The sequence below is a fragment of the Pollicipes pollicipes genome, unplaced genomic scaffold (assembly GCF_011947565.3).
Source record: "Pollicipes pollicipes isolate AB1234 unplaced genomic scaffold, Ppol_2.1 Scaffold_3087;HRSCAF=3621_pilon_pilon_pilon, whole genome shotgun sequence".
Classification (NCBI taxonomy): domain Eukaryota; kingdom Metazoa; phylum Arthropoda; class Thecostraca; order Pollicipedomorpha; family Pollicipedidae; genus Pollicipes; species Pollicipes pollicipes.
The window spans coordinates 23,978,830-23,995,596 of record NW_023596225.1 but is presented as its reverse complement, the minus strand read 5'-3'; the positions used below and the strand labels follow the sequence as shown (position 1 = coordinate 23,995,596).

The 16,767-nt window shown below is 53.8% G+C and overlaps 1 protein-coding gene across 1 annotated transcript; it reads right to left on the bottom strand.

Moving 5' to 3' along the window:
- Window positions 1–516: 516 nt before the first annotated feature.
- Mtpalpha (monolysocardiolipin acyltransferase Mtpalpha) lies at window positions 517–10,783 on the bottom strand. The gene is made up of 14 exons (XM_037212185.1): window positions 10,648–10,783; window positions 9,283–9,401; window positions 8,317–8,589; window positions 7,599–7,846; window positions 7,150–7,216; window positions 6,476–6,613; window positions 5,660–5,835; window positions 4,915–5,085; window positions 4,204–4,426; window positions 3,794–3,895; window positions 3,164–3,356; window positions 2,556–2,666; window positions 1,985–2,187; window positions 517–1,275 (listed from the first exon to the last, which is right to left on the bottom strand). The coding sequence occupies exons 1-14, from the start codon at window positions 10,712–10,714 to the stop codon at window positions 1,072–1,074; spliced, it is 2,295 nt and encodes a 764-aa protein (XP_037068080.1). The 5' UTR covers window positions 10,715–10,783; the 3' UTR covers window positions 517–1,071.
- Between the last annotated feature and the right edge of the window lie 5,984 nt (window positions 10,784–16,767).

The window sequence follows — 16,767 nt, the reverse complement described above, 5'->3', positions numbered from 1 at the left end:
GCATGTGAAGCTGGCTTGCGCAGCGATCCGCCACAGCCGGCCTTGGCTGACGTCACCAGCAACGGGCTGATCCAGGAGCGCAGGCCGTACCCGCCGCTAGTCGAGGCGGCCGGCACAGCATGTCCCAGTCCCAGCCATTGGGACGGCAGGGGGCGTTTCCAGGCGCGCTTTCAAACTTTGCGGAGAATAACCCGTATTTTGAGGACCCGATTCCAGGGGTACCGCAAAGGACCCCAGAACGTTCATATTCAAGTCACAAAAATCCAGAAAGCACCACAATGTTCCAGCTCGCCATTGACAAAATCCGGGACCGGCCCATTCTGTGATAGGTTACCAAACGCAAGCCCATTCGTTCCGGGACCCTGTACTTTTTAAAGTGCGTGCTGCGCCGCGCCGCTGGGGAAAAAGGCGTCATCCAGCCCCCTCTTCCCACAACACACATTTTCTAAAAGACGATTGGTTGCCTACGTGGGCTTTAGGGCGCATCGACTGCACGGCCACTTTCAAAAGACAGAATACGAACCATCACATATATTCCAGTCATGAATCGTCTACTGCACGGCACACTACGATTGCATTGATAGTGGTCTCGAGCCTCACACGCTCTCGTGCCCCCTCGCTGCCCTGCCGCCGGTTGGCGCTGGATGGCCCTCTGTCCACACCCGGCCGAGCTGGCCACTGGGCTGGCGGGCGGCAGCACTCACGAAGCCTCGACCGAGCGGAGAGCCTGCAGGCTCCACACCGACGGCCTACACCCTGTCAATAGCTGGCGGTCGAAAAACAAAATCCGGCGACGCCTGTGTCGCACCTTGATTCAACTTGGCGTATAGCGTCGCCCTGGCCGCGGGCACAAGGCAAACCGGCGCGGAGCCATCCCCGCTGACATTTCACACACCCCAGACTGGTGCACCAGCAATAACAACGAGCGGCGGTAGATGCGCCGCGCCAGCACCGGCGGATACCACCAGATGGCGACCTGACCATATGGGGCTATTTGATACACCTCAGATTAATCACATATCTGGTTAGCAGTGCTGCACGCGGGCGGCGGCAGTGCGCAGCTGAGCTCGGCTACTTGGCCGGGTAGAACTTGGTGCCGGCCTTGGCGTGGTCCCGCAGTAGCTGGCAGGGCTCGAAGGCGACGCCGTACACGGCGCCGAAGCGCTCCATGTCGGCCACCAGCTGGGCGGCGCCCACCCGGTCCACGAACCGGAACGGACCGCCGGTGAACGGCGGGAAGCCGAGCCCGAACACGGCGCCGATGTCGCCCTCCAGCTGCCGGCCGCGACAGGGCGGGTCAGACGGGGCCGCTGAGGTCACGGCGGGTCGGCACTCAGGTGCGGTAGAGCCGGGTAAGGCTGGGTCAGGCCAAGACAGGTCACGGCAGGGCACGTCCAAGCACGTCAGGTCACGGCAGGGCACGGCAAGACACGTCAGGGCACGTCAGGTCACGGCAGAGCGCGCAGGGCGCGGCAGGTCACGGCAGAGCGCGTCAAGGCACGTCAGGTCACGGCAGAGCGCGTCAGGTCACGGCAGAGCGCGTCAGGGCACGGCAGAGGTCACGGCGAGGCACGTCAGGCCAGCTGTCCTATCTGGTGCAGCTGTCGAATGTTGACTGATTTAGCACGTCCAACGGGGTTTGATCCGATTATGCACGGTCAGGTCAGGCCGCCAGACGCAGGTCTGGCCAGCGGCGAGCGAGTCAGGCCGCACGGGCTGCGCGAACAACAATGATGAAGCGTCAAGATGCGCCCGACGGCATTCAATAGACTTTTGGGAAGAGGGCATATGCATGTGTCCCAGTCAGGCGAGCGTAACTCACAATTCGACCCAGAGTAGCAGGCAGGAGCCTTCTCGGTTAACCGGAACAACCCTGCAGTACCTGCCACTTCAATAAACCGCTCCTCACTCGTGATCAGAAACACCGCTTTCATGCCACGCATCGGCATACAATCCGGACCTCACAGGAGCGCGCGGCACGCACCGGACTGGCGAGGATGCCCTCCTGGAGACAGAGCACTGCCTCGTTGACGAAACGCGCCACCAGACGGAGCTGGATGTCGGCATCTGAGCTGAGGCCGCGCGGCTCCAGCGAGTACTTCTTCAGGATGGCCAGCGCGCCGTCGTTCAGCGGCCGGTCCTTCGAGTCCTTCGGGTACAGGTACATGCCCTTGCCCGACTTGCGGCCTGCGGGACAGCAAGGGCCGACGGTCGGAGGCGGGCGGAGCAAGCAGCGGGTGCCTCGTGGCACGCTGGGACCGCGGCCCGTCGACAGTCAGCCACGCCACACGTCTGGTTCAATGACCTGGCGTTGCGGACATGTAATACACGCGACGTCTACGCAAGAACAGTCAGCACACACCCACGGGAATACTCAATGGCGGCTCACGATCGATTTATCAGTGAACGATGCCTCCACAGCAAAGAGTAACAACCGTCTGGAATGTAGCGAGCAACGAATACATCGACAACGTTGCTGACCACCGCGGTGACCAAATCCCGACCAAACCGGCCAATCCCCGAGCTTATGACCGCCGGGGTCGGCCGTCCCTTACCCATGAATCCCTGATCCACCATGTCCTTGATGACCTCGACATTACCGCCGCTGAAGCGATCTCCGAACGCCTGGCCCAGGTCGGCGGACACGTGCATCGCCACGTCCAGACCTGGGAGACGGAGCGCGGTCACACATCGGCCGCGAGGCGACGTTACACCGGGCGCACAAACCCAGGGGTTCACAACCTGACCCTCTCAGCGCGGTCACACATCAGCCGCAAGGCGACGTTACACCGGGCGCACAGCGCCAGGGGTTCACAACCTGACCCTCTCAGCGCGGTCACACATCGGCCGCGAGGCGGCGTTATACCGGGCGCACAACGCCAGGGGTTCACAACCTGACCATCTCGGCAGGCGGCGTCCGCCGCGTCACTGTCCGGAGCGACTCGTAAGTGCGCCGCAGCTGCCAGGCCGCAGCATAACGCAGATCTGAAGCCAGCTTCACAAACACAATGTTTGTCGGGCAGGCAGCTGGTACACCGCGGTCCAGCGACAAGCCGCAAATGATCGCTCGTGATATCTCTCCTCTCGCAAGATCGCAGTCCGATCTCCGGTGTCGTGGCGCCGGCTCCGGGCCTCGTCCCGCGCCGAGGGCTGGCCGACGTACCGACTTCGTCAGCGAGCGTGGCCATGCCGACAGGCCAGCCGTAGTCCTTGGTGAGCCGGTCCAGGTCCTTGGGCGAGCTGCCCTCCTGCAGAACGCGGATGTTTTCGGCCAGCATGGGCGCCAGGATGCGCGTGGTGTAGAAGCCGGGCCCGTCCTTGACGGTGATGACCACCTTGCCCTGGCGCAGACCCACCTGCGAACGGAGGCCGCGGCGGTGAGCGCGGCCGACCGGCGCCCCACGCAACAGAACAGGCGCGGCTCACGCTTGGAGCGGACGCTGAAGGGCTCGGTGACGGACAGGCCGAAAAGGAACACGGACGTTCGGGAATTACAGAAAGTGCTTGGATCGCTGACTGCTGTAAAGTGGGCCAGCCAGCAGGGCATGATATACACGACACAGGAGTCACAACGGGATTGTCATAAATGTACCCTTCATCTTGGCTTTCGCGACGGTTTGACCACACAAACACCTGACCGCACGCAATTTATTCAATTCATCACTGGTCCAAACATCAGTAAGCCATGCACGCGGCGCTTACCACCCATTAAATCCGTGTAACTCACATCGCACTATCAGACGCGGTCTGTCCGATAGCGCACCTCAACGGCACAGGCCGGTACGGAACTTACGTCGACGGCGGCAGCGGCCGTGTCCTTGGACGTCTTGTCCGTCGTGATGATCTCCAACAGCTGCATCTTGTCCACCGGCGAGAAGTAGTGCATCCCGATCACCTGGAGCACGAGGCTGTGCGTCAACACAACCGAAACTGGCCAGCGCATGTAGAAATCATTGGAGCCCGGGGTGGTTGTACCACGAAACTCACGCTAGATCAACTCGTATGTCGCGCTTTCCCCACAGCTGACTAAAAAAACCGCCTCCAACTGAGAACAGCGAAAGGTGCGAACACTTCACATCTGTAGTCGCCAGCCATGACTCATCACTTCATGTGCGAAGCCGTGTCCACGTCCCTACCCGGACCGCCTTTCCCCGCAACCCAATACTATCACGACACTCAAGTGATGGTGACGCCGATACGGACCTTCTCCGGCCGCTTGCTGACGGCGGCGATCTTGGTGATGGGCAGGGCGGACGTGTTGGAGGCGAAGATGCAGTGGTCGGGGATGACGGCCTCGGTGGCCTGCAGCACCTTGTGCTTCACCGCCAGGTCCTCGAACACGGCCTCGATCACCATGTCAGCCTTGCCGAAGCCGTCGTAGGTGATGGTCGGCGCTAGGTTCGACATGAACTGCTCGCCCTCGAAACTGCGGCGGCCGGCGCGAGGGCGGGTCAGACGTGTCGGGACAACACGGCGACGTCGCGCAGGGTGGACGGCGTGACGTCACTGACGCGTCGGGAGGGACGCGGTTGCATGCATGCTGCAATGGGCGCAATCACACCCCAGTCCGCGCGGCCTGAGCCTGTCCGAACGCGTCCCCACCGACGGAGCGACGGAGAGCGCAGGGCCAAAACGCTGGAACGGCATCATTTACGCAGCGGCGAAGAAGGGATGCCATTGTATGTGAACACGAAGCCGAAGAATTCGGCAGCACTTGTGAGGTCGCGAGCCCAAGGCAGGCCGGCACAGAGCCTGCCGGCCTCAAGCTGACGCGGACCGCTCGGCGTCACCGCTCGGTCTTGGCTCCGTGCCAACCGATCCCGCCTCAGCCACGCGACGGCGACAGGCCGCACATCGCGTCGATTTCAGCTGCACTGCAACCGCGCGGCAATAATCAGGCCACGCGCGCCGCACCTGGTGATGGCGCGCCGCTTGACCTTCTTCTTGATGCCGGCCTCCACCTGGTTGACGCCGCGGGCCAGGCCGCTGGTGTTCATATCCTTGAGGATGCACTTCATGCCCTTGTCGACGGAGACCTGCGCGATGCCGGCGCCCATGAGGCCGGCGCCCAGCACTGCCAGCGTCCTGCCGACAGGCGGCGGCGGTGATGTCATCCCGTACATCAGCGCTGATTCTGGGCCCGCTGCGAGTGAGCGATGTGGCGATAGCAGCCCCCCCCCCCCCCCCTCCCGAGTGCTATCGCCGCTCGTGGCACTTGGTGCCCGGAATGCCCAGATAAGTAATCATGGGTTAAACGATTTTCCACAAATCGTTACTATCGGGGAAGTTCATTAGAGACACTGATTGCAGATAATCGAACCCACCCGACCGAAGACTGCGCGCCACGCCAGAGAAGTGAACACTGTCAAATGGTCCGCGTACGCGGCGCGAAAAACATACTTTCCGACTCTTTTCTTGTCCATACATGTCGACACGGCGCCACGCCATTGACGCTCAATACGTACGAATGCAGCGGGCCGGCACACCCTCCTTTTTCGGAAGCTAACGCTAAGATTCTACAAAACATAGGATACTACAGCCAGGACGCCGCGCACTCTCCTATGTCGTCACGTCGGCGCCTTTAACAGCTGGCCTCCGCTCACCGCTAGCCCTCCAGCCTCAACCAGCTGGCCTCCGCTCGTCGCTAGCCCTCACTCACTGCGAGCGGCGCTGCGGCTTGCCGAAGCGGTTCTTCTTGCACTCGGTCTGGCCGTGGAAGAGGCCGATCAGGCCGCGCGACTCGGGCGTCACGGCCAGCTCCCCAAAGCCGTTGCACTCTGCCTCGTAGCCCTTCTGCAGGCCGCCGTCGAGGCCGGCGCGCACCACCTCCAGGATCTGCGGCCAGGTCGGACGAGGCTCGGTTCGGCACGGACACCGTCCGCGTCCGCCACGCGGCCAGCAGGAGGAGTTCCCTGCTGTCGGCCTTTGAGTTCGGCACATGCATCCGTGCTCGCAGAGAGCGGGGCTCGCCACAGTCGGCGTTCCTCGTGATGTAAGTTGTTCATTGCATTAGCGAGAAACATTATTGACATTCGGGGGATATTATTCCGGGGATAAAAACCAGGAAAATAGATGTCTTTTCCTCGTGATGTCACAAACAGATGGGTGGGTGGGGGTCAGACGACGACCCGCCACTTTGGAGCCCGACACAAACGTGCTACTCCGAGCTTTCCTTGCGCCGCATGCGGAAGAGATTCGGACGAAGAGCCCAGTTAGGCTCTGGATGCGCCACACAACAATGACACTGTTGTACAGTAAGGGACAAATGCTGGCAAGGTAGATCTGGGACGACAAACCACGTGCCTTGACCTGCACAAATCGGCGGGCAGTAATCAACATCTCAGCATGGAGCGCTAACTCTACATTTCCCAGCGCGCTGAAGCCGCACTTGGGCTACAGCTAAGAGGCTCCGTCCATCGACAATACCGTGAGGGGAGGGGTAGGCGGGCCGTGGGCGGGGTGCGCATGTTCTCACCTTCAGTGGGGCCGGGTACAGTCCGTTCGTCTGCTTCATCACTTGACCTCGCGCTTTCTTGAACACCTGGTCCTTCACAAAGTCGTACTTCAGGGCAAAGTTCAGCGCCTTATCTGCAAGCCCCTTATCTCGTTTCGGCTGCAAGTGGAACATAACACCTTTCACAGTTATGGATACACATCAGCTGTGCCCATGTAAAGATACAACACCGCACATACAGTGGTGACACTCACGTTTGATCGGGGTAATGTGCTGTGTTGAAATTCCCATACCGAGAACCAAATCGTATAAACTGTGAAGAATCGAAAGTCTCAAGGTTGGACTTCCTCAAACATACATGACAATGCCTATGACAACGCAGTTTCAGTGCACAAGCCTGCGACCGGTGTGATCTTGTCACCCCTCGGGTGGCATTATGTCCGGGAACAGCTGGTCGGCATAAATCCGCTGACCGCGCAGCCAGCACAACGGTCCGAGCCCCGGGACGCTGCACGGAATGATGAGCATTCCCGCCCCGCCCAGCGACGGATGCTCAGGCAGCCGGCCAAGGGGCCGCACGCCAGCAGCGGCGGCGGAGCCCCGCTGTCATATCAACCGCATACTATCATCCGGCCGCGTCCAACGTCCCGTCAGTGGTCGACAAGCTCGGCCGCAGGGTCGGCCAGTCGGCTCACCTTGAGGCCGCCGGCGGCGAGCTGCGAGGCCGTGCCCACCGCCACCTCCTCCAGGTACTCCAGGGTCCTGCCCGACACGTGAGGAGCAGCGTCAGCCGGCGAACGGGGCACGCTCAGGCCTGGCTGGCACGGGTGGCCTACGCCTGCTGCGACCAGTCGCAATCAACGGAACTTAGTGACAAACCAGGCACCGACCCATTCATCCAGCCGACTACTGACCTTCGACCTTAGGTCGCTGCTGTGTCATTAGCGTGCTTCTGATCGCGTCCGCCACTCGTTCAATGCTCGTCCGAAGCTCAGTGTCATACGCTCCCCTCCTCGTAACGCCGGCGGGACCGGCTGCAGTATACCACACTCATGTACAACCTGACCCTTCCCCTCCCCTGCCATCCCCGTCCGTGCGTGGCGTCTCGAGCGATCGCGTTCCCGCCCGGCGCCGCCCCACGCACCGCTCGTCGGCCGACTTGAGACCGGGACCGAGTGGGACGATGAGCGCGTCCACCAGGCCCAGCTTCTTGGCCTTGTCGGCCTTCACCATCTTGCCAGTGAGCGCCATGTCGAGCGCCGTGGGCACGGACGTGAGCCGCGGCAGGCGCTGCGTGCCGCCGCCGCCCGGCAGCAGGCCCAGCAGCACCTCCGGCACGCCCAGCGACGCCTTGCCCTTCACCGCCACCCGATAGTGGGTGGCCAGCGCCACCTGGCGTGCGGCGCGGCGTCAGAGGTCAGAGGTCACGCTCGCCGGCTGCGGGCGCCGGCGGCGCAACCAACTGCTGGGGCAGCGTTGTACGACGTAATGGGCGGAAGACTGGAGGGAGCTTGAGGCCAGGGTATACAAGCATACACGCATCAGAAGCAGGGTCACTGCCTAGTCCATACGTCCTCACCCATCCTGGTCATCATCCTAATCTAGGATGACTTAGAGCAGCACAACAGTCTCTCCTGCCTCCCTGTTGCAACGATGATTTGGGTTTTAGGGCGTGCCGACTGCGTTAGCATATAGCGCCAATTCTCGCTATTAGCACCACACGCCAACGTAAACAAGACGACTGCATCAGCTTCGCGGTGACGTCGGCGTCATCCTGTCGTCATCTGGACGTCATCACTCCGTCCGGAACGACTCAGAGCAAAACCGAACGCAGGTTCCCGCCCCGGCCGATCACCACACACCTCAAGGCCGCCGCCCAGACAGGAGCCCATGATGGCCGAGACGAACGGCTTCTTGCTGGCCTCCACCTCGGCCAGCAGGTCCTGGCAGGCCTTGGAGAGCTCCCGCGCCTCAGCCGCCGACTTCACTCGCTCCAGCATGCTGATGTCGGCGCCAGCGATGAAGTTGGCCGGCTTGCCCGAGATCAGCACGGCCGCCTTCACGGCTGGATCGGCCTGCACCGCCTCCAGCATCGCCTTCATCTCCTCCATCACCGGCTGGTTCAGTACATTCACCTGGCGACGAGGACGGAGGATGCAGACAGTAAGATGGGCGCTTGTGAGAAGCACGCACTGGCCAGTTCAGCCGAGAGCACTCTTCGCCCAGGTGCTTAAAATCCATGCGGTCCACCGTAACCTTTGGAGCGGAACGTACGCCATAGCGACGCAAAAACTCGGCGGCCCTTCACTCGCCCTACTAGGAAATGCCAAGCCGTGGGCCAGCAAGGAATGTGAATTCGAAATATGGAACAGAAATGTTGTTTGAGTTGCATCAAGGCAGTAGATGATCTCAAAACATTTTGTTACATTGGCTCAGTACCCCATATTGCCCCGGTAGTGGAAAAACGTGATTAAAAGTATGCCAATGCCTGTAAATCTTTGTTGGCTCTCAATATCTCTTAAGCGTCAGTGGGCGATTACTGCATGGTAATTCAAGAAAGGGATGAAAAAATTTGAAGGTGAACTTACAAAATAATCAAAAACTGACAGTTACATCCATGATTTCTCTTCTGGCAATCATATTTAAAGCTTAAATCAATCTGACCTTTGGGTGAACAACCACTGGCATCTCAGTCAAAAACAAATTAGGGCGATCAGTTCTTTAGGTTGCTTATTTATTCGCCAATTTCCGCCCTTCCGAATCGTACCCAGCCTGTGCATGGCCAGCACGTCGTTAAGCCAGGCATCCACAATCTCACTCTCCGTTACCTTTCCGGGCGAGTCGATCCGGATGACAGCCACATCGTTTTTCACCTCCATCTTCATGTGCTGGTTGGCAGAGGCCATGTTCGTGGTGGCAAACATTCGCCATGAGACCACTTTGCGAACTGCAATGGAAAACAATGAAATGATGTGGCCAGAAATATTAATTTGTAGCTCATCCTGGGCTGAATACTTAGCAGACAGGGAGGGGAATTACTCTATGAAACAGATCCTAGATCCAATTAGCTGCACCCAAATGACTGTCACCACAGGATAATGTAAATGTGCTGAAAGAACTGTCCACTATAAGGTCAGATTTGTGGGGTTTCAATTTGTACCAACCTAATGATAATAGCACACTCAAGCCATGCAGAGACTATGCTAATGGTACAATGTGCTGGAATAAACATCTGAAAGGCATTCTTCTGCCATTCCTGTGAGCCTACCACAGCCAGCTTCTGTCTTCTGGCCAAAGCCTGCAGGTACACATTACATTTTAATTTTCTACAAGCCCTGGAACTGCGGGATGAGGCCAACATGCCTCTCATAATGTTTGGTGTGAGCCTCCTGAACATTCAGCTTTGACCATAGATGAAATGATAAGCAAGATGTATATGGGGCCAGGCAAGCCCCAGAATAGGATCAGCATTATCACTCATGAGGTAGCTAATGAATGGCAGGTGTTTCTTAAAATTATGTGGTAAAAGTACACTGCATGCACCTATCTGACAAATGTGCAGTTAAAGTCCTGCATAACAGAGTAGATCATGGTATATAAAAATCAGCATTTTGTCCCTTGCTGTTGTGGCACAAAAGCAAAAGTTCACTTGGGAAGGTGGCTTAAATATTTTCCAGAAGCATGGTACTCACAACTTATCACTAAATCATTGGTGCACATAGTACCTCCATTTTTATCACCATTTTTTAACAAAATCAAACATTTTATCAATCATTTTGCAGCTACATACATCCAAGCTAAAATAATGCTATAAAACTGTGCACACCAGTCACAAACAACCTCAATCAACTGCTGCATCTATACTTTCTTAAGACACTCAGCTCATTATGACACAGCTTTTCATGAAAAAATTCTAACCCTCTAATCAGATGGCCCTTTGGGACCTGCGCTAAAGCCTATCAGTGCATTCAGAATACCCGTGTTTTCTCCAACACTTAGTTGAGAAACTAATGCCTTCTGGGGTGAAAACACTTGCAAATGCCCCAGCTTCATTACCATGGGTGGATTTACATGCAATAATTATAATCCACTGCAATCATCTCAGCCGCTAAAACCAAGAGACATACGTGACGCGTGCCAGTCAACACGAATACCGTCCAACGAGTAAACACAAGCTGCAATGTGGTACTTACGACGTGAAGATAGCGGCAAAGGCCGCGAAAACTGACGGAACGCGCTGGCTGCTATTAACGACGACATCTTGTACAAATATACGTCTAAAAAACACCCAAGCCTCGGACCCTGCGCTTTTCGCCGCAAAAGGGTGTAGTGATGGGCATGTACCCAAACCACGGAGTTAACGTTAAACTACTGCCATTTTCTTGAAAAGATAAATACACGAGGTTGGCACGGGTGCTTTTTCGGCTCCATTCAAGGCAGAAGATATTTAAACATCGTGATGAATTTTCTACTGCTTGCCGCAGCCAAACTCATCCTGCAAATGCAAGTGTTGAAAATGCTTCTCTTCCTTTCCCGGAAAGAAAAAATGATCGCACCAGTGCTCAGCAAACTGGGTCGAAATCAGTCTAAAATAAACAAGTTCATCCAATGTTTGTCTGAGAATGTGCATTCTCTTGCAGAATCGAATACTAAAATTTACATCTAAGGGTTTGAGCTTGCGCGGCCGCAATCTCGGTTGCATGGGCAGCGATGGCCTAGGTTGCAGTTTCCGTAAAACTGAACGCCGTTGGTCACTGCAAGCACCATCAGATGGCGGTTGCCATGCGCGCGAGAACGACTGTCGTAAACTGATAGCTCAGAATGTCTTTCAGAATTTATCGTACCGCTCAAAGATGGCACTGATTGCATCTTACTATACCAGGTTTTGATACTGTACTAATTAACGGTCAGAGCAATACGAAAAATAGAGATAACGCTTTTTTATCTTCCAGTTCCACCACCAGATTCCATCACCATTTCGCAGTGATGTAACATCCAATCCGTTCCTGTACGTCAATGTAAAAAAGAGAAACACATAGGTAAGATATACTCCCAGACTTCCTTACAAATGTACGATCCGATTTGTAAGGCGTTGAAAGGCACTTCTTTCGAGTGGGTCATCATTTTCGTCCACCCGTTGGCCACGTCTTAGTGTTAGCCACAAGGTTGACGCTGCGCGATCTTTGGAGACTGCAACGCCTGGAATCGAGGCTCTTTTGGCCGAGATCCGCGGGCGAGCGTGCTCAGAACTACGTTATGTAATTTGTATCACGTATCAAATCTACCCGAATGTAGACCATTTCCAGTCAAACATCGCCGGACCATGTTGACATAAATAGTTGACACATTTCGATCTTCATTCGCGGGGTTCTTCATATCTTGATCTCTTGATATCTTGTGCACTTCAGATAAATATTCTGACAAAGCTTCTGACACTTTTTTCGGTTTAAAAAGAGTTCACTAGATCATTGTAAAAAACCGATGATTTCCTTCATGCGGCCGTTTCACTCATGACTTCCTCAGATTGTTGACAATCAAATTGAGGCAGGAATTGATCTCGTGGTAACTTCTGGCTTTTTTCCAGTAATGGAAGATAAAAATGAAAGATAAAAGAACATGAAAGCAAAGAAAAACACGCTCTCAGTAACAAATGGGCCATATCTGGTGATTTATTTCTTGCGGTCCGTTTTGCTATTAGGGGTCGCCTTGTGAATCCTCCCCCCCCCCCCCCCCCCCCTGTCTAGGCTTTGGCTGCGCGCCTGGCCTACCGTACTCTACTTTATCGACAAATTTACGTAAGATGATTATTGGGTGATAAAGAATACCTAATATTTGCCGAACTAACACGTCCAACCAATCAGTGCATCTTAAACACGCGCCCGGGTGGCCGATTGAATACCCTTTGCTCGGGTGGGGGACTCTGTTTGACCCCCTGAGACCCCAGGAACTAAAAGAGTTAGAGACACCACATTCACACAGTGTATTTGTCTGTACATGAACTCGCTTAGGTCAATGTTTAAGGTTCTTAAGTCATGACCTTCGTGTCAAATAAGGTCAAATAAGGTTAAACTCCAGACTGATCTCTAAATTGCCCCCAGGACCTAGATACCTGTTCGAAGCAAACGTTCACACGCTCATTTAATGTCAGTGACCTTGTTTAACCCTTCGAAGGTCATGTTGACCAAAATCATACAAGACTGCTGTTCAGTAGCATGAGTCTGGATTGAATGTCATTCTACGGCTGGCGCCGGCCAGCTCCCCGGCGACGTCAGGGTTTGCAGAAAAATACCGACCGAGTTAGTAGAAGCCAGCGGGCGCAAGGCGTTTGTGCGTTTGCGGCTTGTGCGTTTACTTTGTTCCTGTAATAAAGAAATTGTGGACGTAGCAGTTGCTTTGAGTTTTGCATTTGAAAGAGCGACGAATATTACATTAGCCAGTATATTCATAACAACAAAATGTTGGCATGGGTTATTTTAGATCAGTGACCTATTGGGACCTTTAAGAAGTCCATGGAAGATGTATAATGGGGTTCCTGTTATCAATGAATTCGAAATGAGCGCCAGAAACTACCCCATATATCAAGCCCTGGAGTAATAAAACATGCTGGTTTTACATTGGTCTGACCTCCATACCTGACCCTAAGTCAATGCATTTTGTTCATTCAATTGTTGTGCTGCTAAGAAAAATATTTTAGAAATGTGTGGCTTTGTCTAACACTCCGTTACTGCATCAGATTGAAGAATTCCCCAGAAATGGACTTTGTTGAATCCATGGCCTGACTTTGACCTGCCATAGGTCAGCAACCTTACAAGGTACATCTAAATTTGCATACTGGACGATCCAATATTCAATTGTCTACAATTATGCAAAATTTGGTGCTGCTACGTCGCGCCGTTTGAAAACCATCTTGAAAAAACTTTGGATCATCAAATCGATCCTCGCCCGAACGCCTATTAACACTCGCTCGAATCGGGGTTCAATTTGATACCCTCCATATATCTTTCTGCAATGTTTCGTAGGGTTCGGCGTAGCCGCGCCCAATTTTGCACAGCTAGAGACAATTAAATAGCGGATCGTCTGATACCAAAACTTAAGATGTGCCTCTTTAGGCCACTGGCCGACGGCAGGTCGACGCCAGGCCGTGGATTCAATTTCAAGGAATTTCTTCAATTTCTAGGAAATCGTTCAATCTGACATAACAAACGGAATGCTAGACGAAGCCATATATCTGTGGGAAAGTTTCTTAAAATACAACCCAATTGAATGAACAAATTTTATTGACATAGGGTTAGCTATGAAGGTCAGACAAAGGTTGAAGCCAACCTGTTTTTTTTTTCTCTGGCGCTTGCTATGCGGAGAAGTGCAAGGTACAAACGGCCAGGTGATGGTTACTGAAGTGGCTGGTTTCGACGCCCGTGTGTTCGATCTTGTTCGGAGAGTTGGTGATAGCTGCGCCGAGCGATCATTCTTATTCAACCGGTAACTGGGACATGAGTGCAAACAAAATTTGTGCCTAAGCGAAAAGAACAAATAAACATCCGCTTAAGCCGACGCACGTAATGCCTGGCTGTCTCCGTGCAGCCTGCACACGATGTCACCCATGACGAGCGCCGATCGCATGCACACCGCTCTGCACAAGACAGATGCTAGGCTGCCGAAGGCTTGACCAAGGATCTTCCCTCAACTTCGCACGCGCATAAACCAACTGCACCACCGAAGTGGTCGGAACACAGAGAGATACGTGCTTGAAACATGTGGCATGTGATATGTGGCCGTGGCATGAAACATGTGGCATGCGTGTGGCCGAAAATCTCTCTCTCTCTCTCTCTCTCTCTCTCTCTCTCTCTCTCTCTCTCTCTCTCTCTCTCCTCCTCTCTCTCCTCTCTCTCTCTTCTCTCTCTCTCTCTCTCTCTCTCTCTCTCTCTCTCTCTCTCTCTCTCTCTCCTCTCTCTCTCTCTCTCCCTCTCTGCCTCCCGCTCTCTCTCTCCTCCGTGAAGCTCGTTCGCAGATGACACCTAATGAAGTGTCCATTTGTGTACCAAAGTTTAAAGGGGTTAAGTGGTGTACCCGATTTTAATTTCTAAGCAAACTTCTCCTGTCATACAAGGGCATTTGCAATATTTTGTAGCTTGTATTGATCGGAATACCTTATGTTGCGGGACAGTATTGCAATATCAAGCAATACATCCTATGAAAGATACGACGCGGTGCTCAATGAAGACATCAGCGCGGTAAAATGTTTAGTACACTAACATGTGACCACCAAATCAACCTTTGAGCGCATATGAATATCAGCTACGATAAACATGACAAGGCTAAATCATAATGAAGTGACCGAGTACACTTCTTCACCTTCCACTTCTGTTTTCCCATACCTGACTCGCAGCTTTTGCGGATCGCTCTGAAAAGTGTTGCGGAATACTTCCTGAGCGTCGATTCACATTGACTAAATAATCGAGCAGTGCGTGCTGACTTCTTGCATGGTAGGTGTGTCCAGGAAGATAAAATAATACGAATCATTTTAAAAGGTCATGAAATGCTTCGGTTCATAAATGGTCATCCCAGCCATACCACAACCTAATTTGCTACTAATTTTGTGTTATCAATTTAGTGCCTGTCCCAATCGGTAGTCGTTACCTTATGGTTACCAAAGTGGATTTTTGCTGACTGGTTCAACCAGGGGGTGTATGCGCATTGCACAAATACTTGGTCTTTGAAGACTTTGTTACACAACGTTAAGCCACGTAGTATATAGCGTACACATGTACGTAATTACGTCAATTATCAAATTCCCTCTATCAACAGTTACGTTCTGCTGCATGTGCTTTTCACGATGGAAACTGCAAATCGTGCCAATCGTAACGCATAGCGTACATTTTATTTACCTTATGGCGGTCACAGGCCGGCAAATTCACTTGTTTAACAAATGAACCCGTTGCGCCATTTCTGTCTCACTTTGATCAACTAGCGGAAAAAGATTCTGGCCGTACGGCATAGATTGTACGAGATGCTGCGCCGAGTCCCTAGGCATTGAGCCTGTGCTGCCAAGTCGTTGCGAACACACCAAAACCAACAGCCGCACAATATGCGAGTGAGACACTAACGCTTCTGAGGGGTCTAAACCGCTCACAGGGCACGCACAGGAAATCCCCGAAATCTGCTCCAGTTTCGGCCGATCGAGGACGTCTAGTATTTTGCAAAACAGGAGATGTGCAGAGCGGCTGGGTGGTTACCTCCATCAACCAGCTGAAGCATCGTATTCGCCAGGTACTGGCTGTCATTGATGGGGAGGTATCGCGCAGCAGGGTAAGAGTGGGAGAGCGTTGTGCGCGCGGCAACGCAACATGGAGTTAGCCGTCCTCTGGAGTGATGTGTGGCATTCCTTACTGCTCGTGGATGCAAGTCTCATGACACCAGGAAAGCACTTGCTGTTTTACCAACATTACCTAAAAAAGCGAATGCTTGCGTGTTAGGGCTTGTACTCGCCGTTGTTTGTCTCTTTGTATACATCATCATAATCATGATCGCTGATCACTGCTTCTTGGATTATCCAATTAAGTCATGTTCAAAGTTGAGTTTACGTCTCTGCCAGTTATATGCATCCTCCTGACTGGCGTTTGACCGTAGAAGCTCTTTCGTGGACAAACTTTCATCTTCAGCGTAAACCGTCGCTGAAGTAGCAGTTTGTTTGGCCGGTTGTCTTCGTACAGCATTGAATTACCAATGAACATCATTTGTATGTTGGTTGTCAGACCCATTGGTTTTAATAAGTAGGTAAGGGTTCTGCGGCTTGCAGCCATTTCCAGACTGGAGGAGTATGTTTTGCTACTTCGTTGTCCCTTTCTCTCGACGGCCCTTTACGAGGGTGCGGAGCATCTGGCCGAACCAGATTGATAGATAAACGTGTACGCTCAAAGTGCCGTCAATTGTTAACGGAACCAGTGACGTGTAAAGAAAATGATGTTCTGGAAATATGTCAATACCGCTGAAGCGCAAGGTCCCCACACCTCCGCAGCAGGCAGCGCTAGCCATACAGCCCGATATGGCGTCGTGGCTAGGTTTAGACCCTTCGCGTCCAGGCCTTCTGTCTGCCAAGAGGAGGTTTAGCCAGTCTTTCACTTTGTTCGGGTGCCCGTACCGGCGGGACGAGGACAGCTAATCCCTCCCCACCAAGTCGCGCGGCGCGGCGACCAGCCCGGAAGTCTATGGGTTACAGCATCACACTCCAAACAGGTTGCCCAGGCCCGCGGTGTAGTGAACCACACTTGGCTAAGCCTCTGGTTGTCAGCGACAAACACGGCGTTTGCGTAGAC